General features: G+C 34.6%; 1 protein-coding gene across 4 annotated transcripts in view; it reads right to left on the minus strand.

The window, feature by feature from the left end:
- The window catches only part of LOC108907956 (kazrin), a 99,974-nt gene that overhangs the window by 13,122 nt on the left and 74,334 nt on the right, over positions 1–12,518 (minus strand). For 2 of the 4 annotated variants that reach the window (XM_018711831.1, XM_018711835.1), the window contains 6 exons: positions 10,737–11,021; positions 9,110–9,237; positions 5,221–5,397; positions 4,362–4,701; positions 2,150–2,237; positions 1,763–1,932 (listed from right to left, as the gene is read on the minus strand). In XM_018711831.1, the coding sequence (XP_018567347.1) occupies positions 1,763–1,932; positions 2,150–2,237; positions 4,362–4,701; positions 5,221–5,397; positions 9,110–9,237; positions 10,737–11,021 (1,188 nt within the window). The remainder of the gene's footprint in view (positions 1–1,762; positions 1,933–2,149; positions 2,238–4,361; positions 4,702–5,220; positions 5,398–9,109; positions 9,238–10,736; positions 11,022–12,518) is intronic. The other 2 variants (XM_018711833.1, XM_018711834.1) reach the window with 2 other exon arrangements.

The following is a 12,518-nucleotide window of genomic DNA, read 5'->3' on the forward strand; positions in this document are numbered from 1 at the left end:
GCTATGTCAGATGGCTCACGATTGACATTACAGTTATACTTGATCATTTCAGTTTATAAACTTGAAAAGTATGAATTTCATATTCGTGTATATTTTCTTATGGTCCAGGAGCCAGATAGGGTTCCGTGGCCAATCAGAGTGCCATGGCTGCAAACAACCATGTCGTAAGTATTTTGATCTCCTGAATCCAAAAAACTTGGTCGCCTGAAAGTGGTCAGTTTAATCGTTATTAACAAAATAAAATGTTTAAAGGGCTGTAAAAAGTTTATTTTTATAGCTGGGTACATGATGGAGATATGTGCTTGCTCCATAAAAAATACAAATATTGCTTCCTCCACCAGATGAACTCATCACTAATTGCACATGCTCTAGAAAATCATGTGTTTGCAGAAATTAGATGTTGCTCATTTTGCTATTGCCAAAGGCAAAGCACCTGCAAAAATGTTTATAATGTGTCCACTATTAAAAAAGAAATAAATTAATTAAAATCTTTAAAAATAGTTGTTATTAGTTATGTGAATCTTAGAAATATCAGTAATTAAATCAATTGTTAATGCTTTTTTATTATTTAATCTTTGTGGCTTCTTAATAATAAAAGTTTATAGCACGTCGCGCTCTTGCACTCTGAGCTTCCGATCGAGCGCGCGTGCGTCACTCGACTTATGCGCGTCTCTTTACGGGTTTTGATAAAGAAAAACTAATAACTGTAAGGCATGAAATAATTGTTAAGATGCGAGGAACAATATCCGGTAACTTTTTTGACTTTTCATCAAAGTTGAATAATAAAAAAAGCCTTATAAACAAATAAAACCAGAATTTTATATGAAATTTCACAACTTTCTAAGCTGCCATCAACTGTTAAATAAATAAATTAATAAATGGAACTAACCCATCTTGTAAAACAAAGTTCAAGCTTTAAAATGAGATGTCATGCGTCTCAATTCGTCCAATAGAACCAGGGATATAGTAAAATTGGTGCGCGCGGTGACGGAAAGTGTAAGATATTTACACTAAATTTGCAATAAGTTTGGTTAAAGTAACTATTAATGTGTAAAAAATTGTACAAGCTATAAAAATAAACTTTTTACAGCCATTTAAACATTTAATTTGTTAATAACAATTAAATTGATCAATTTCAGTCTTTGCGACCAAGTTTTTTGGATTCAGGAGGTCAAAATACTTAAGAATCAGTTGTTTGCAGCCGTGGCACTCTGATTGGCTACGGAACCCTATCTGGCTCCTAGACTATTACGAAAGAGCTTAGAAATTGACAAGCTGTAGTAGGCAAGCTTTCAGATTCTACCCTGTGTCTTTAGTGTAGTATAAAGAAAGAAAGAGATAAGACTGGTATAGTGTTATTAAAAGTACATCAACGTCTGTTAATTAAAACAAAGCCCATGTTCTGCGATAGCTTAGCAAACATTTAGGATCGAAATCGTTTCGAACACAAAGTTATGCAGACTCAATCGAGGATGAAATATCATATTTGAGTTACGGTCAGAACCGACCTAAACTAAATTGCTATTTGGAAATCAATTGAAGCGAAATCCCTGCTGCGATAACCTTGGCAGTTAATAGTCTTGATAATTACGTATGGCCTATGTTTAAATTTCTAAGGATTTAATACCAAGGCTATTTCTAAAGATAAGGTCTTACATGGAGAAGAGGATCCACCAACGTATCTGATTGGTTGAAAGATACAATGTGATACATTTATAGTAACTCTTTTATTCTAACAAACGATATTTTAAAAGTCACTCACTTGTTTCCTGTAATGAGCTGGCTTTGTTTCTATGTCTCGAGCGGGCAAACACCCTGGATATACTTCCCCAGGTACCACCTCGACCGCTTGACGGCCTAGTCGGTTGCTTGACCCTTCTACCTATCGTAATTGGTTCTGGTTCTAAGGGAGAGCTAAGTTGTTCCACGGATCTGAAAATAGTACCTTTACTTTGAAAAACATAACACTGTACGAGGTCTAATCACAAAGTAAGTATTATTACTCAAAAGTGAATGACATTAGTGAACTTCAAACGGGTCTAAACTTACTTTGTAGCGGAACCTCACGTAGAAGTTAAAATACAATGCGGTTAATAAACGCCATCTACTTCAAACTGGATTAAACTTTAATGTATTGTAGATTGCTTACCTGGATAGAGTAGCTGAGTCTACAGATCTGGAGAAATTGTTAGCGTTTAGAGGTGATAGGGTTGGACTGCAGTCTTTTGTTGATACTGCTGCAAAAAGGTATTAGTAAGACATGCTGGTTAATGCTACTTCTACTTATACATTAGTCTGTTATGCAGTATCTAGGTACACTATTACACGGCTTTTGATATGTTTTCATCTAAACTACATTAATAATATTTAAATAATTAGTTGCTTAACTAGACAGTACAGTACAGGATCAGCAGCGGCTGATATTTAATAGACGAGGCGTAGTCGAGTCTATTAAAGCAGCCAAGGCACGCCTTTAATGTCAATCGGCGAAAAACTTAATTTATCTGCTCCCACTATAGTAAATAGGCTATTAATACATTGTTTTTAAGAGGTAAGTGGATTTTACCGTAGAAGTGGAAGTTGCTATGGACAACGGGAGGTAAGTGAGGTAACTTACTTCCCTACGGAAAAAAGCGATTTCGAATTATAAATGCATATTTTATGAACAGATAAATAGAAATATTTGATGAACATTACATTTTAAAGTAATTGTACAGTTATTACATTTAGTAAAAATCTGGATAATTATTCCCCTGGCGTTTACTAATTGTCACATTTTTCTCAAAATGATTTGACCGCTTCATTTCAGTCACCGGAGGCTCAATATTATCTGACTGATCCATTAGAACAGCATGCTGCGACGTACTACTAGAACCTACAGTTGAAACGTCATTGTAAAGAATCCTGTTGACTATTTCATTTTTGTTTCTTAAACATAAGTTTCTGCAATTGTGGCTGATTTACACCCACCATATTTCTTGATTGCTAATACATCAACCCCTGTATTAGCCAGTAACGTTGCCGATGTTTTTCGGGCTGAATGGCATGAATATATTTCAGGATGCTCTAGCTTCAAAAACTGTGTAATCTTATTAGGAATCATAAGTTGAATATACATGCAAAGACTTATTGGAGCGATAAATTGTACCAAATAATCGTCAGATAAAGCGTTAAAAAATCTTTCAGACAAATCTTAGAGAGGACACTAATGCGAAGTTTTATTGAATCGAATTATTGTACAAAGTTTATTTGACAGTTTATTCATTACGTCTGTGTCATTCACAAAGATTTATCTCTAAATTTGGTAAGATTATTCTGATATCGTTGATCTTTCGGAAGTCCAAAAAATCAGAGCAATTTATTTGTTACTCGTAAGTGTAGTTGGCTTGAATGTTCTATGAAAACGTGAACAAAAACGATTAAATTCTATTCGAGGTAATATTTCAAGAGTTGACTAATTTATGGATATGAATGTGGAAAGGACTATTGTGGTGTAAATAACTATTTTTTATTTAAACTTAGTATTATTCGACTTTCTCTCTCCTAGGGATCTTGTTTATTTAATTTATATTTTCAGATTATAAAACAACTATTGTAGCATAAGTACATTATTAGTGAAGTAAAATAAAATTATAATTATACTTTTCTAAACACTACCTTCTGGAATAGATTCGAAATGTGAAGATATCCATCCGCTAACAACCTACATGTAAGCCGAACCACTTTAGACGTGTTCCTGTGTTTACAAGGGGATTACATCGGTTAGCCCTGATACACGATATTGTGGATATCATTATCAATAATACCGCCTTTGTAACGACCAGCAAGATTAAATGCCTTGTCGTCAACCGAGTATAGCGCTTTTGATAGATTATGTACAATGTTCAGTGATCATATTATTGTAACAAGTTATAATACATAAATTAATTAACGGCGGACTTGCAGGGATCTTGTTCAATTAATGATGCTCGAAGGGGTGTGATTAAATTACTGGTTTTATTAAAATATTTGCTTGCAATGCACAAGATACAGTTTATTTCATGTTTTTATATTCAGCAGAATTGTAATGATATACTTAATATATTAAATAATAATACAAGAAAGTGAGAATAGTCATGGTGGGCGACACTGTTTTAATAACAACGTACTTTGCTTTATAATTTACGAATGTAAATCAGCTTTAAAAGAATAGACAATATCTGTTGATACAGAATTCCAAGAAAATTAACTACTGTAACAATTTACAGCGACAATGGCGTGCCTTGAAATTTTCGGGTGTCGAATGCGGTTAATTCCAAGAAAGCGACGCAGAGGTCTTCTCGGAATTCTATCTCAGCAAACATCCTACGGACCGTACTTACATTGGTACATGTGCGGGGGAGGTACCGATGACACCACCGACACCGCGTCGACCTCCCTGTTGCTCCCTTCCACTGTGATGGTCGGCGTGCCGTCCGTGGTGGAATCCGAGAGGTTGCCAGCGACGGAAGTGGCGCCACTCTCGCGATCGGAGCTCACCCGTACTCCCGAATCGGCGCTGCAACTTCCGCGGTCACCTGGCAACAGCCCTAGGCCGTGGTGCCCCGAGAGCAGGCCCCCAGAACCGGGGGTGAGAGCCCCCCCGTTGATGCTGTGGCGTGGCAGTGATGCGAGCGATTCTTGGTCTGACAAGCAACCGCTAGATGCTAGCTGTCTGCGAGCCTGGACAAGTTAAAATGTAGTTTACAGAATTTTTGAATTAACTTTCTAATTTATCGGCCGATTTATAACGAAACGAATAAGAATCACACTGTTACTGAGCCAACATTTCGTTTATTTAGCAACTTCTTCATTGCAAAATTTTGACATGAATTATAAAACAATTTAATTTGGAAGTTCCACAAGGGTCAGTGTTGGGGCCTGCGCTATTCTTGCTGTATATAAATGATCTAGATGACATAACAACGACGTACGTACATTTTACTTTTTGCAGACCACCCTTCAACCACAGTATCAGATAAATTAGAACATAATTAAAAAAAAAGCGATGATAAAATGTCAGAAAAGAAAGAAATTTATTTATATGTATTTTACACTCTGAATAACTACTTTCTAAACTAACAAAATGTACTATAAAACGTATTAAAAGTGGACTGATGTTAAGATGAGACAGATACGAATGGCTAATGCAGTTAGATAAACGGTGGTTTAAAAGTTGAATGACGTTATGAACAATCTTACTTCTTGAAGTTGCTCCTGTGCCTGTTGAAGCTGCAACTCCTTGGCGTTAAGCTGTGCGGCAAGTGATAGGCTGCGTTCTGCCTCATCCCTGGCGTGCCTGAGCAGACTCCACCTCTCTCGTTCTCTTTCTTCGCGTTCAGTGGAAAGTTGTTGTAATGAGGTCTCATTATCCCTCACCCGCTGAAACAAATTAGGAAGGTAGATGGGCATGACAAGAACTGATGGAGTCTATAAAATATAAATGAAAATTATGCCGGCTCTTAAGTATATTTTTGTTAAATTGACGCTCAAGTGGAATACAAAGTGCCGCAGAGGAACTACCCTTTTGTGCCTCTTTGGAGCGTGTAGTTTCGTAAAAAAAACTTGAGTCTAGAAACGGCGGGGTGTTATTTAGCGTGACTAACGCACGAGGATAATGGTCCTCTTATCCTCTTAAATGTGATGAACAAAATGTAATCGTTTGCCTTGTATTTCCATGGTATGTAATTTTTACACATCACCAATAATTAAGTCACTATGATGCTTCTAAATCTTAAACTAGATTTTTCTGAATAATAATTTTCTCATTTAGTGTATTTTTGACGTAACGTAACGGTTCATGATGTGTCTGTATAGTAACAAGGTGCAACATGACGTTGCGACAAGTTTTCAGAACCGAACTTCTCGAATTTTTTCCGTGGAATGTGCAATTCACAATTGAAAATCCAAACGGCCAAGAAGTCCTAATGAGGATTAAGTGTACGTTCATTAGTAAATATTTTTGAAATAAGTGCTTCAAAGGAATAAAAATGGACCTGAAAATAAACAATTTTCATTAAGCAGCTTATACCTGTGCTCCTAAAAATTAATCAATTATTACGCAAAACTGAGGCCGACTCTGAATCGCTCCACTTGGTCAACTAATCACCTGTTTACAATGCAATAATTTGAACAAGTTCAATGTGGCTATTTGCACGGCATGGGTGGCGACGGATCTTGCTTGCTTTCGACTAGATTCATTTGCTCACATACAGTTTACGTACGTGTATTCTATATTACAAGCTTTTATTTAACTTGCCTTGTTTGGGTCAAATCTTGCAACTGAATTTTAAAACAGTTATCCCAACCGATCGAGCTGAAATTTTGCATACACGTTTAGTTTGGATGACAATGCATGGTTAGTTAAATGACGTCATTCTAAATCCAATATGGCGGACTCCCAAAGATGGCGGACCAGCTATTTTTTATGCACCCTCTTGATATGGGTATCAAATGAAAGCGTTTGCTGAGAAGAATACGAAAATAAAATGACGTCACTAAAGGCTTGTTAAAAAAAATATACATGAACTTATTTCAATTCAGTTTCTAACATTGTTGTAATTTTTTGGTTTTTAAATTGTCTCAGTTTTAGAGTAGCTACCAATACTTTCATACGGCAGGACCTCATACCAAAAACAGGTCAATATTACACCTAGAAATAGGTACTTCTTAGGGAACACACAGAACAGGTAATAGTTGCATGCATCATTGAAGCATGGCCAGCAGCTACATTTTAGTGCTCTCACGCTTATGTGGACTGTAATAAATCTATTTAATGGTTACTGCTCCTTTTAGAGGTGCGATGAATGTAACTAAAAGGAAGTAAGTATCGATTGTAAATTCTCGGTAAATGACATTACTCGTACTGTTTTGGAGATATTTCTATTCTATATAGGTAGTAGGTATTGGAGACCGATCTATCAAGTCATCTTTGAGCGTATTCATAACATAACGATGAAAAAAATTAACTTGTAAAACGAAATCAATTCATTTCAGTTAAAAGCATCGACTTAACCGTTTTTCAACGGAAGGCAGGTTTATTTCAGTGTAAACACCAAGATAAAAGACGAAACACATTCTAGTTGATGAGTTTCAGCTTCAGTAGTTATGTGCAGTCTGTTGTAAAGATCATAAAAAAGGAAAGGAGTAATAAAAATAAAAAAGTTCTAGACAAAAATTATTCATCAAGTCGAGTAAGATAGGTCCTGTTTGCGTTACTAAATTTCGCTTAACAAAAGCAAAGGATGCTTATTGTTTTTCCATTTAACCTGTATCCTACAGTTACACTTAAAACAATCCATCCTATACAATTATTTATTTTAACAGTAGTAAGACTTGAAACGAAACAATACTGCATAAACAAATAATTTCTCAGTCCTATTTTTAAGGATGTTATACCTTATTCTATCTCTCTTTTGTTAAATGTTAAGGGTTTTTGTGAGTCTTTGTTAGAATGTATGAAAATAATATGATGTCGAACGGTATCGAAATGGATATCCTGAATAAGAGATCTTCCAGATTTAGTTGAAAGAACCTTTTATGAAGGCAGGTATATTGGTTCTAGGAGAAATTATTAAACTGTTATAGGCAGACAGAAATACCTAAAGGATAAAGGAATTTATAACATTTATAACATACTTATGAAACATTCCAAGCTGATATAACTGCATTTGTATGCAATGTAGATACCAAGGAAAATAGTATGCAATATTTAATTAAATTACTCGTTATCAGCTAATACCTTAGTTCTCGTATTAAACTTGTACTAACAACAGAATTACACTCTAAATTTCGAATTTCCTGGGCCTGAAACAATATGTGCGCGAGCTTCTTTTTATTTTCGTATGGAAATAATTTAATTTGCACTCTCGCGGAACAGTTATAATAGCTAATCCAATTTGTCTTACTCTACATACAAAAACAGATAAAGGGGTTATTTAATTAACTGTACATTCACAACGAGCTAAAGTGAAAAAAATATGTAATATGATGCTCATATTATCTAAATAGGTTTTTTAAACTTGTACTCAGGTCAGCAGAAGTCTCTGCAAATATAATTTTTAAGGAATTTTATATAGAAATGGATTTTATATAGAAATATGTATTTAATTTTAAAAGTAAAAAAACAACGATTTTACCGACCTTTCGATTAAATACGAATAGTATTTGAAAAGACTTAATTAATAGTTGATACTGACTTTAAGCTGCAACAACTCAATTCTTTATAAGTGTATCCAATAAAGTCCAAATATTTGAGTATTAAGATTAATATTTCTATTTTTTCATTAATATCCAATAATTATTTTAATTTCTTTCTGAACAGAATGAGAAAACTAAACTAAATAATTTGAATATTGTTTATGGTACAATCATTTCAATGGTTTGGTTTGCCAGTTCAGCTTTTCCATGACATTTTTAATAGTTATTTACGTAACAAGTCCGGAAAATACTGTTTTTTTGGACGAGTTGACAAAATTCTAGGACGAGCCGTAGGCGAGTCCTGGAAGTCTGCGAGTTCAAAAAAACTGTTTTCGGACGTGTTGCGTACACTATTTTTTCGGCAACCATGTAGAATAACAAATTAATGAGACACATTTCTTTATTATATTTTTTTGTAGAACAAAATTTCGAACATTTTAATTCTTATTTGTATTAAATATTGAAATTCGAACAGAAGATAGGTACTAACAGAAACATTCTAATTCTTATTTATATTAAGATTTATAGTAAAATTTGAGCAATTGCTAATATTGAAAGGGTTTAATTTGTTTGAAATGCTTGGTATATATAAACAACAACGATGTGATTCTTCCCGGACTAGGCCGAAAAAATGCTACTTTCTCAAAGAAAAAGCGTCCGGGAAGTAGCCACTTCCCGGACGGTTGCCGAAAAAGATTATTTTTAGCGAATGCAAACTCTGTTAAAACAAATTTCCTTTGTCTCTGACTTCTTATCTCGCTGTTTCCCGGAACACGGAAGGTAGACTTAATTAAAACAGAAAGTCCAAAAAAATACATTAATATTTCACAACAGTTTAATTGTTATTAAGGATTTGGGCCTCGGCGAAATGAACGAAATAAGTCCCACTTACCTGCCCGTAACTTCTGATGAAGTCCCTCAATTCTTTCTCCTTGTCTTCAAGGGTCGCATACAATTGCTTCATTTGGTTCAGCAGGTCGAATTTCTCGGCTTTCAGTCGTCTTTTGTCAGCCTTCAGTGCTGAAATGTAGATATTTTATTATTACCAGATACTTTCCAAAATTAATATCTAATTATAAGGAAGATGAACTTTTTTTAAATTGAATTAACTTTGAAAAGTTATTCAGTTTCGCTATCGATGTCATCACCCAACAATAAATCTCTCTTGTGTATTCGCAATGAATGAATAGATGAATCCACGGTTCACTTCACTAAGAATTCAGTACACTAACATTTAAAATATGTGATATAATGGTACCTCTAAAGGCAGATTTTGATTGAGGCCATGTATATTCTACGAAATTAAATACCTATATAGTGATACGGTAAAAGTCTTAGCACGGTAAGTCGTTACTTTTGATGTAATTTTGGTAAAAATATATATTGTCCTGGTAAATGTACTTCTGTTTACGCATTTATTGGACTACTATGGTGTCTTCCATTCCGAGACCACTATTCCGAGATATAATGAGAATGAACTTACTTCCACACAAAATGGTAATCGAAACAGTAATCTATTATATTTTCAGTTACCAGTGGAAGTATTCCGGGCTCATAAGAACTACTGAAATTGTTGGTGTCGCAGGAATGTCCTCTATTTATTATCACAGAAACATTTTACTTGTAAATCGATTCGCAGAAGGAAATTATTCCAAGTACGGCTCTGTCCGAGCAATAAACTCAATTACTGTACTATTTTACGCTATGAATTGTTTCTGGCTTGAGAAATTCCATTCGGTGTTCTAGTGAACTAATTTATTGAACCGATCCAAGTACAACAGCAGCATATTATGTCTACAATATGAATAATTTGGCAGTAATTATAGCTGTGCAAATAGGCCTTGGAGGGAACAGTTGTGGACATATAGATTCCGAAGTTAAATTTGAAGAATGATTAGTTTCACGGAAATAAATTATTAGTTGAATACAAATACATAGTTTGGAAATACATCGGTAATTTAAACATTTTTTTCAAATTCAAATAATGTTTTATTTTATTAACGTTTGGAGAACTTCAAGAGATCGTACTGGAACGATATGGATAAGTAGCATCACATCACAGCAAATCGCAGCAAATATAAATAGTAGAAATATTATTTAATAGTTATTTTTTGTTCTGGATTGCAAAGCATTGCTCTTGAATTGAGGAAGAAGGGATCCTAGCTAGTAAAAAACCCGTTCTGGAATACAAAAACTATTCTGCAACAAGTTAATTCATGACAACTTCGACGAGCACAACATTCTACATTTGATTTCATTTATTTTAGTTTTTTTGGTCAACAGGAACTTTTGCTCACAGTGTATCTTACTTCTGGAAATGTTCAAAAGTGATTTTGTCATTCTCAAAAGAAATTCAGAATCGACGCAGTGCTTTTATTCCAGATTTCAACACTCAAAAAACTATTAACTTCTTTTAGAACTAAGGATGCTTCGCCATGTACGTTTGCAACAAACACCCCTTCAGACGAATGTATTCTTACTTTCCTTGAAAAGTAATAAATAAGCTTTTTGCGACTTACTCGTCAGCGCCTCCTTCGCCAGCTGCAACTCCATCTCGAGGGCGTGTGTCTTGGAAGAGGGATCGCTGTTTTCAGTTGGAGTTTTCTTCTCCGAGAGCACGGATGTCGCCCCAGACACGACCAGCCGCCTCAGCCTGGTAACCTCGGCTTGCAGCCGCTCGTTTTCCAGCCGCAGCCTGCGAATCGCGGTCGCGGATTTCGGATAGTTCGATGGGGAAGGTATTAAAGCTGATAGATCGTCTCTATTGCCGTCGGAACTTCTGGGGGAACGTGGAGATGAGGAATCTGAGAACAAGAATTTAATATTGGGGTAGCGTCTACAGATACAAGCCACCGATATGAGGCGTATCGGCAACAAAGAATTTATGAATTCTGCTCACGCTTGATCTGGAATTGTTAATCAATATCGGTCTCTTTGGTCGAAAATGTTATTTTTCTAAGTAAAACTACTTTTATTCGTGAGAATAACGAAGATGGTGACAACTACATTAATTTAAAATTTGTTTTTTGTAACTCACTTCAAACTACATTTTTAACCATTTGATAAAAGCAGAATTTTAAAACAAGAATGCCATTTTTCATAAAATGAAAACATTTTTCCATTTATTAAATTCATTTTTAGACGCTGCATCTTCTAAATGACAGGCATCTACTTCATTCAAAAGACAAACGAAACTGACATTGCTTTGTACTATCATTATATTATACACTGTCAGGTAGCTCATTGCTAGTAACTCTGATTTAATGAGAACTGATCAATTGGAAGCAACAGTACAGAACATAATAAGAGGAATTACAAATACGTGAAGCTTTCCTCGTGACTATAAAAAATTGCTGAAAAGCTCTATTTCTCAAATTGACGAGCATATTTCAGTTTTCGGGTACTCACATTATGTAAAAAGGTTTTATAGAGACTTAACTTTGTTTGTTGAACAAGGGAGACGTTCGATCATTGAGTGTCAAAGCGTGAGAAAATAGCACTAAAGTTTTATGGTATTAACTTTGTTTGGAGACACTTTTATGCTGTTAAGATAACTATTTTCGTTGAACATATCAGCACAGACATGTGAGCCAATATTTGATATTTTCATTTATTTTCTTTAAGAAAGATGTTACTGTTTGTTCTCAGTTTTGATTTAACATATGGTTAAAAATAGTTATGGTGCAATAATTACTATTACTATGTAGCTATAATTGAAAAGGTTTTTTCAATATAGGGCTGTTGACCAAATTTCAAAAAGTAGATAATATAATTCTACACGTACTAACTAGTGTGTATACACAATTAGAGATTGAGAAATGCGTCAGAACAGTTTTTAAAATAATTATTTAATACTGATTTTTTTATAACATTTCAAAACGGCTGTGACGTCATAAGGGGCACATTGTAGTGAAATTATGTGTAAATGATTGCGTAAAGGAAAAAAATTGGAAGAAGACGCTCTGTCAACACTGTCAGTAGTGTCAGTCTGTGAGTGATACTGTCGCATAAAATATTTTCAAGTCTACGCGTTATTTTCCTTAATCTCGAAATTCCTTTATTAAGTAAAATTATTATTTAGTAATAATCATTTAATAGCTTCCCTTATAATTAAAGCAGAATGTGTGCATCGGGATTTGTGAAAGCTACTTCGCAAATTTTACCGAAAATTGATATTTTTATGATCATGGATTGAATTTTTGAAAAGAGACGAGCACGAGCGTTTTAATATTGGCGAAATGAGAGATATAAAAGCAGTCAGGTAAGGATCAACATATTTAACGAATTATTTTATTGTGTTT

The sequence above is a fragment of the Anoplophora glabripennis genome, unplaced genomic scaffold (assembly GCF_000390285.2).
Source record: "Anoplophora glabripennis isolate ALB-LARVAE unplaced genomic scaffold, Agla_2.0 scaffold78, whole genome shotgun sequence".
NCBI lineage: Eukaryota > Metazoa > Arthropoda > Insecta > Coleoptera > Cerambycidae > Anoplophora > Anoplophora glabripennis.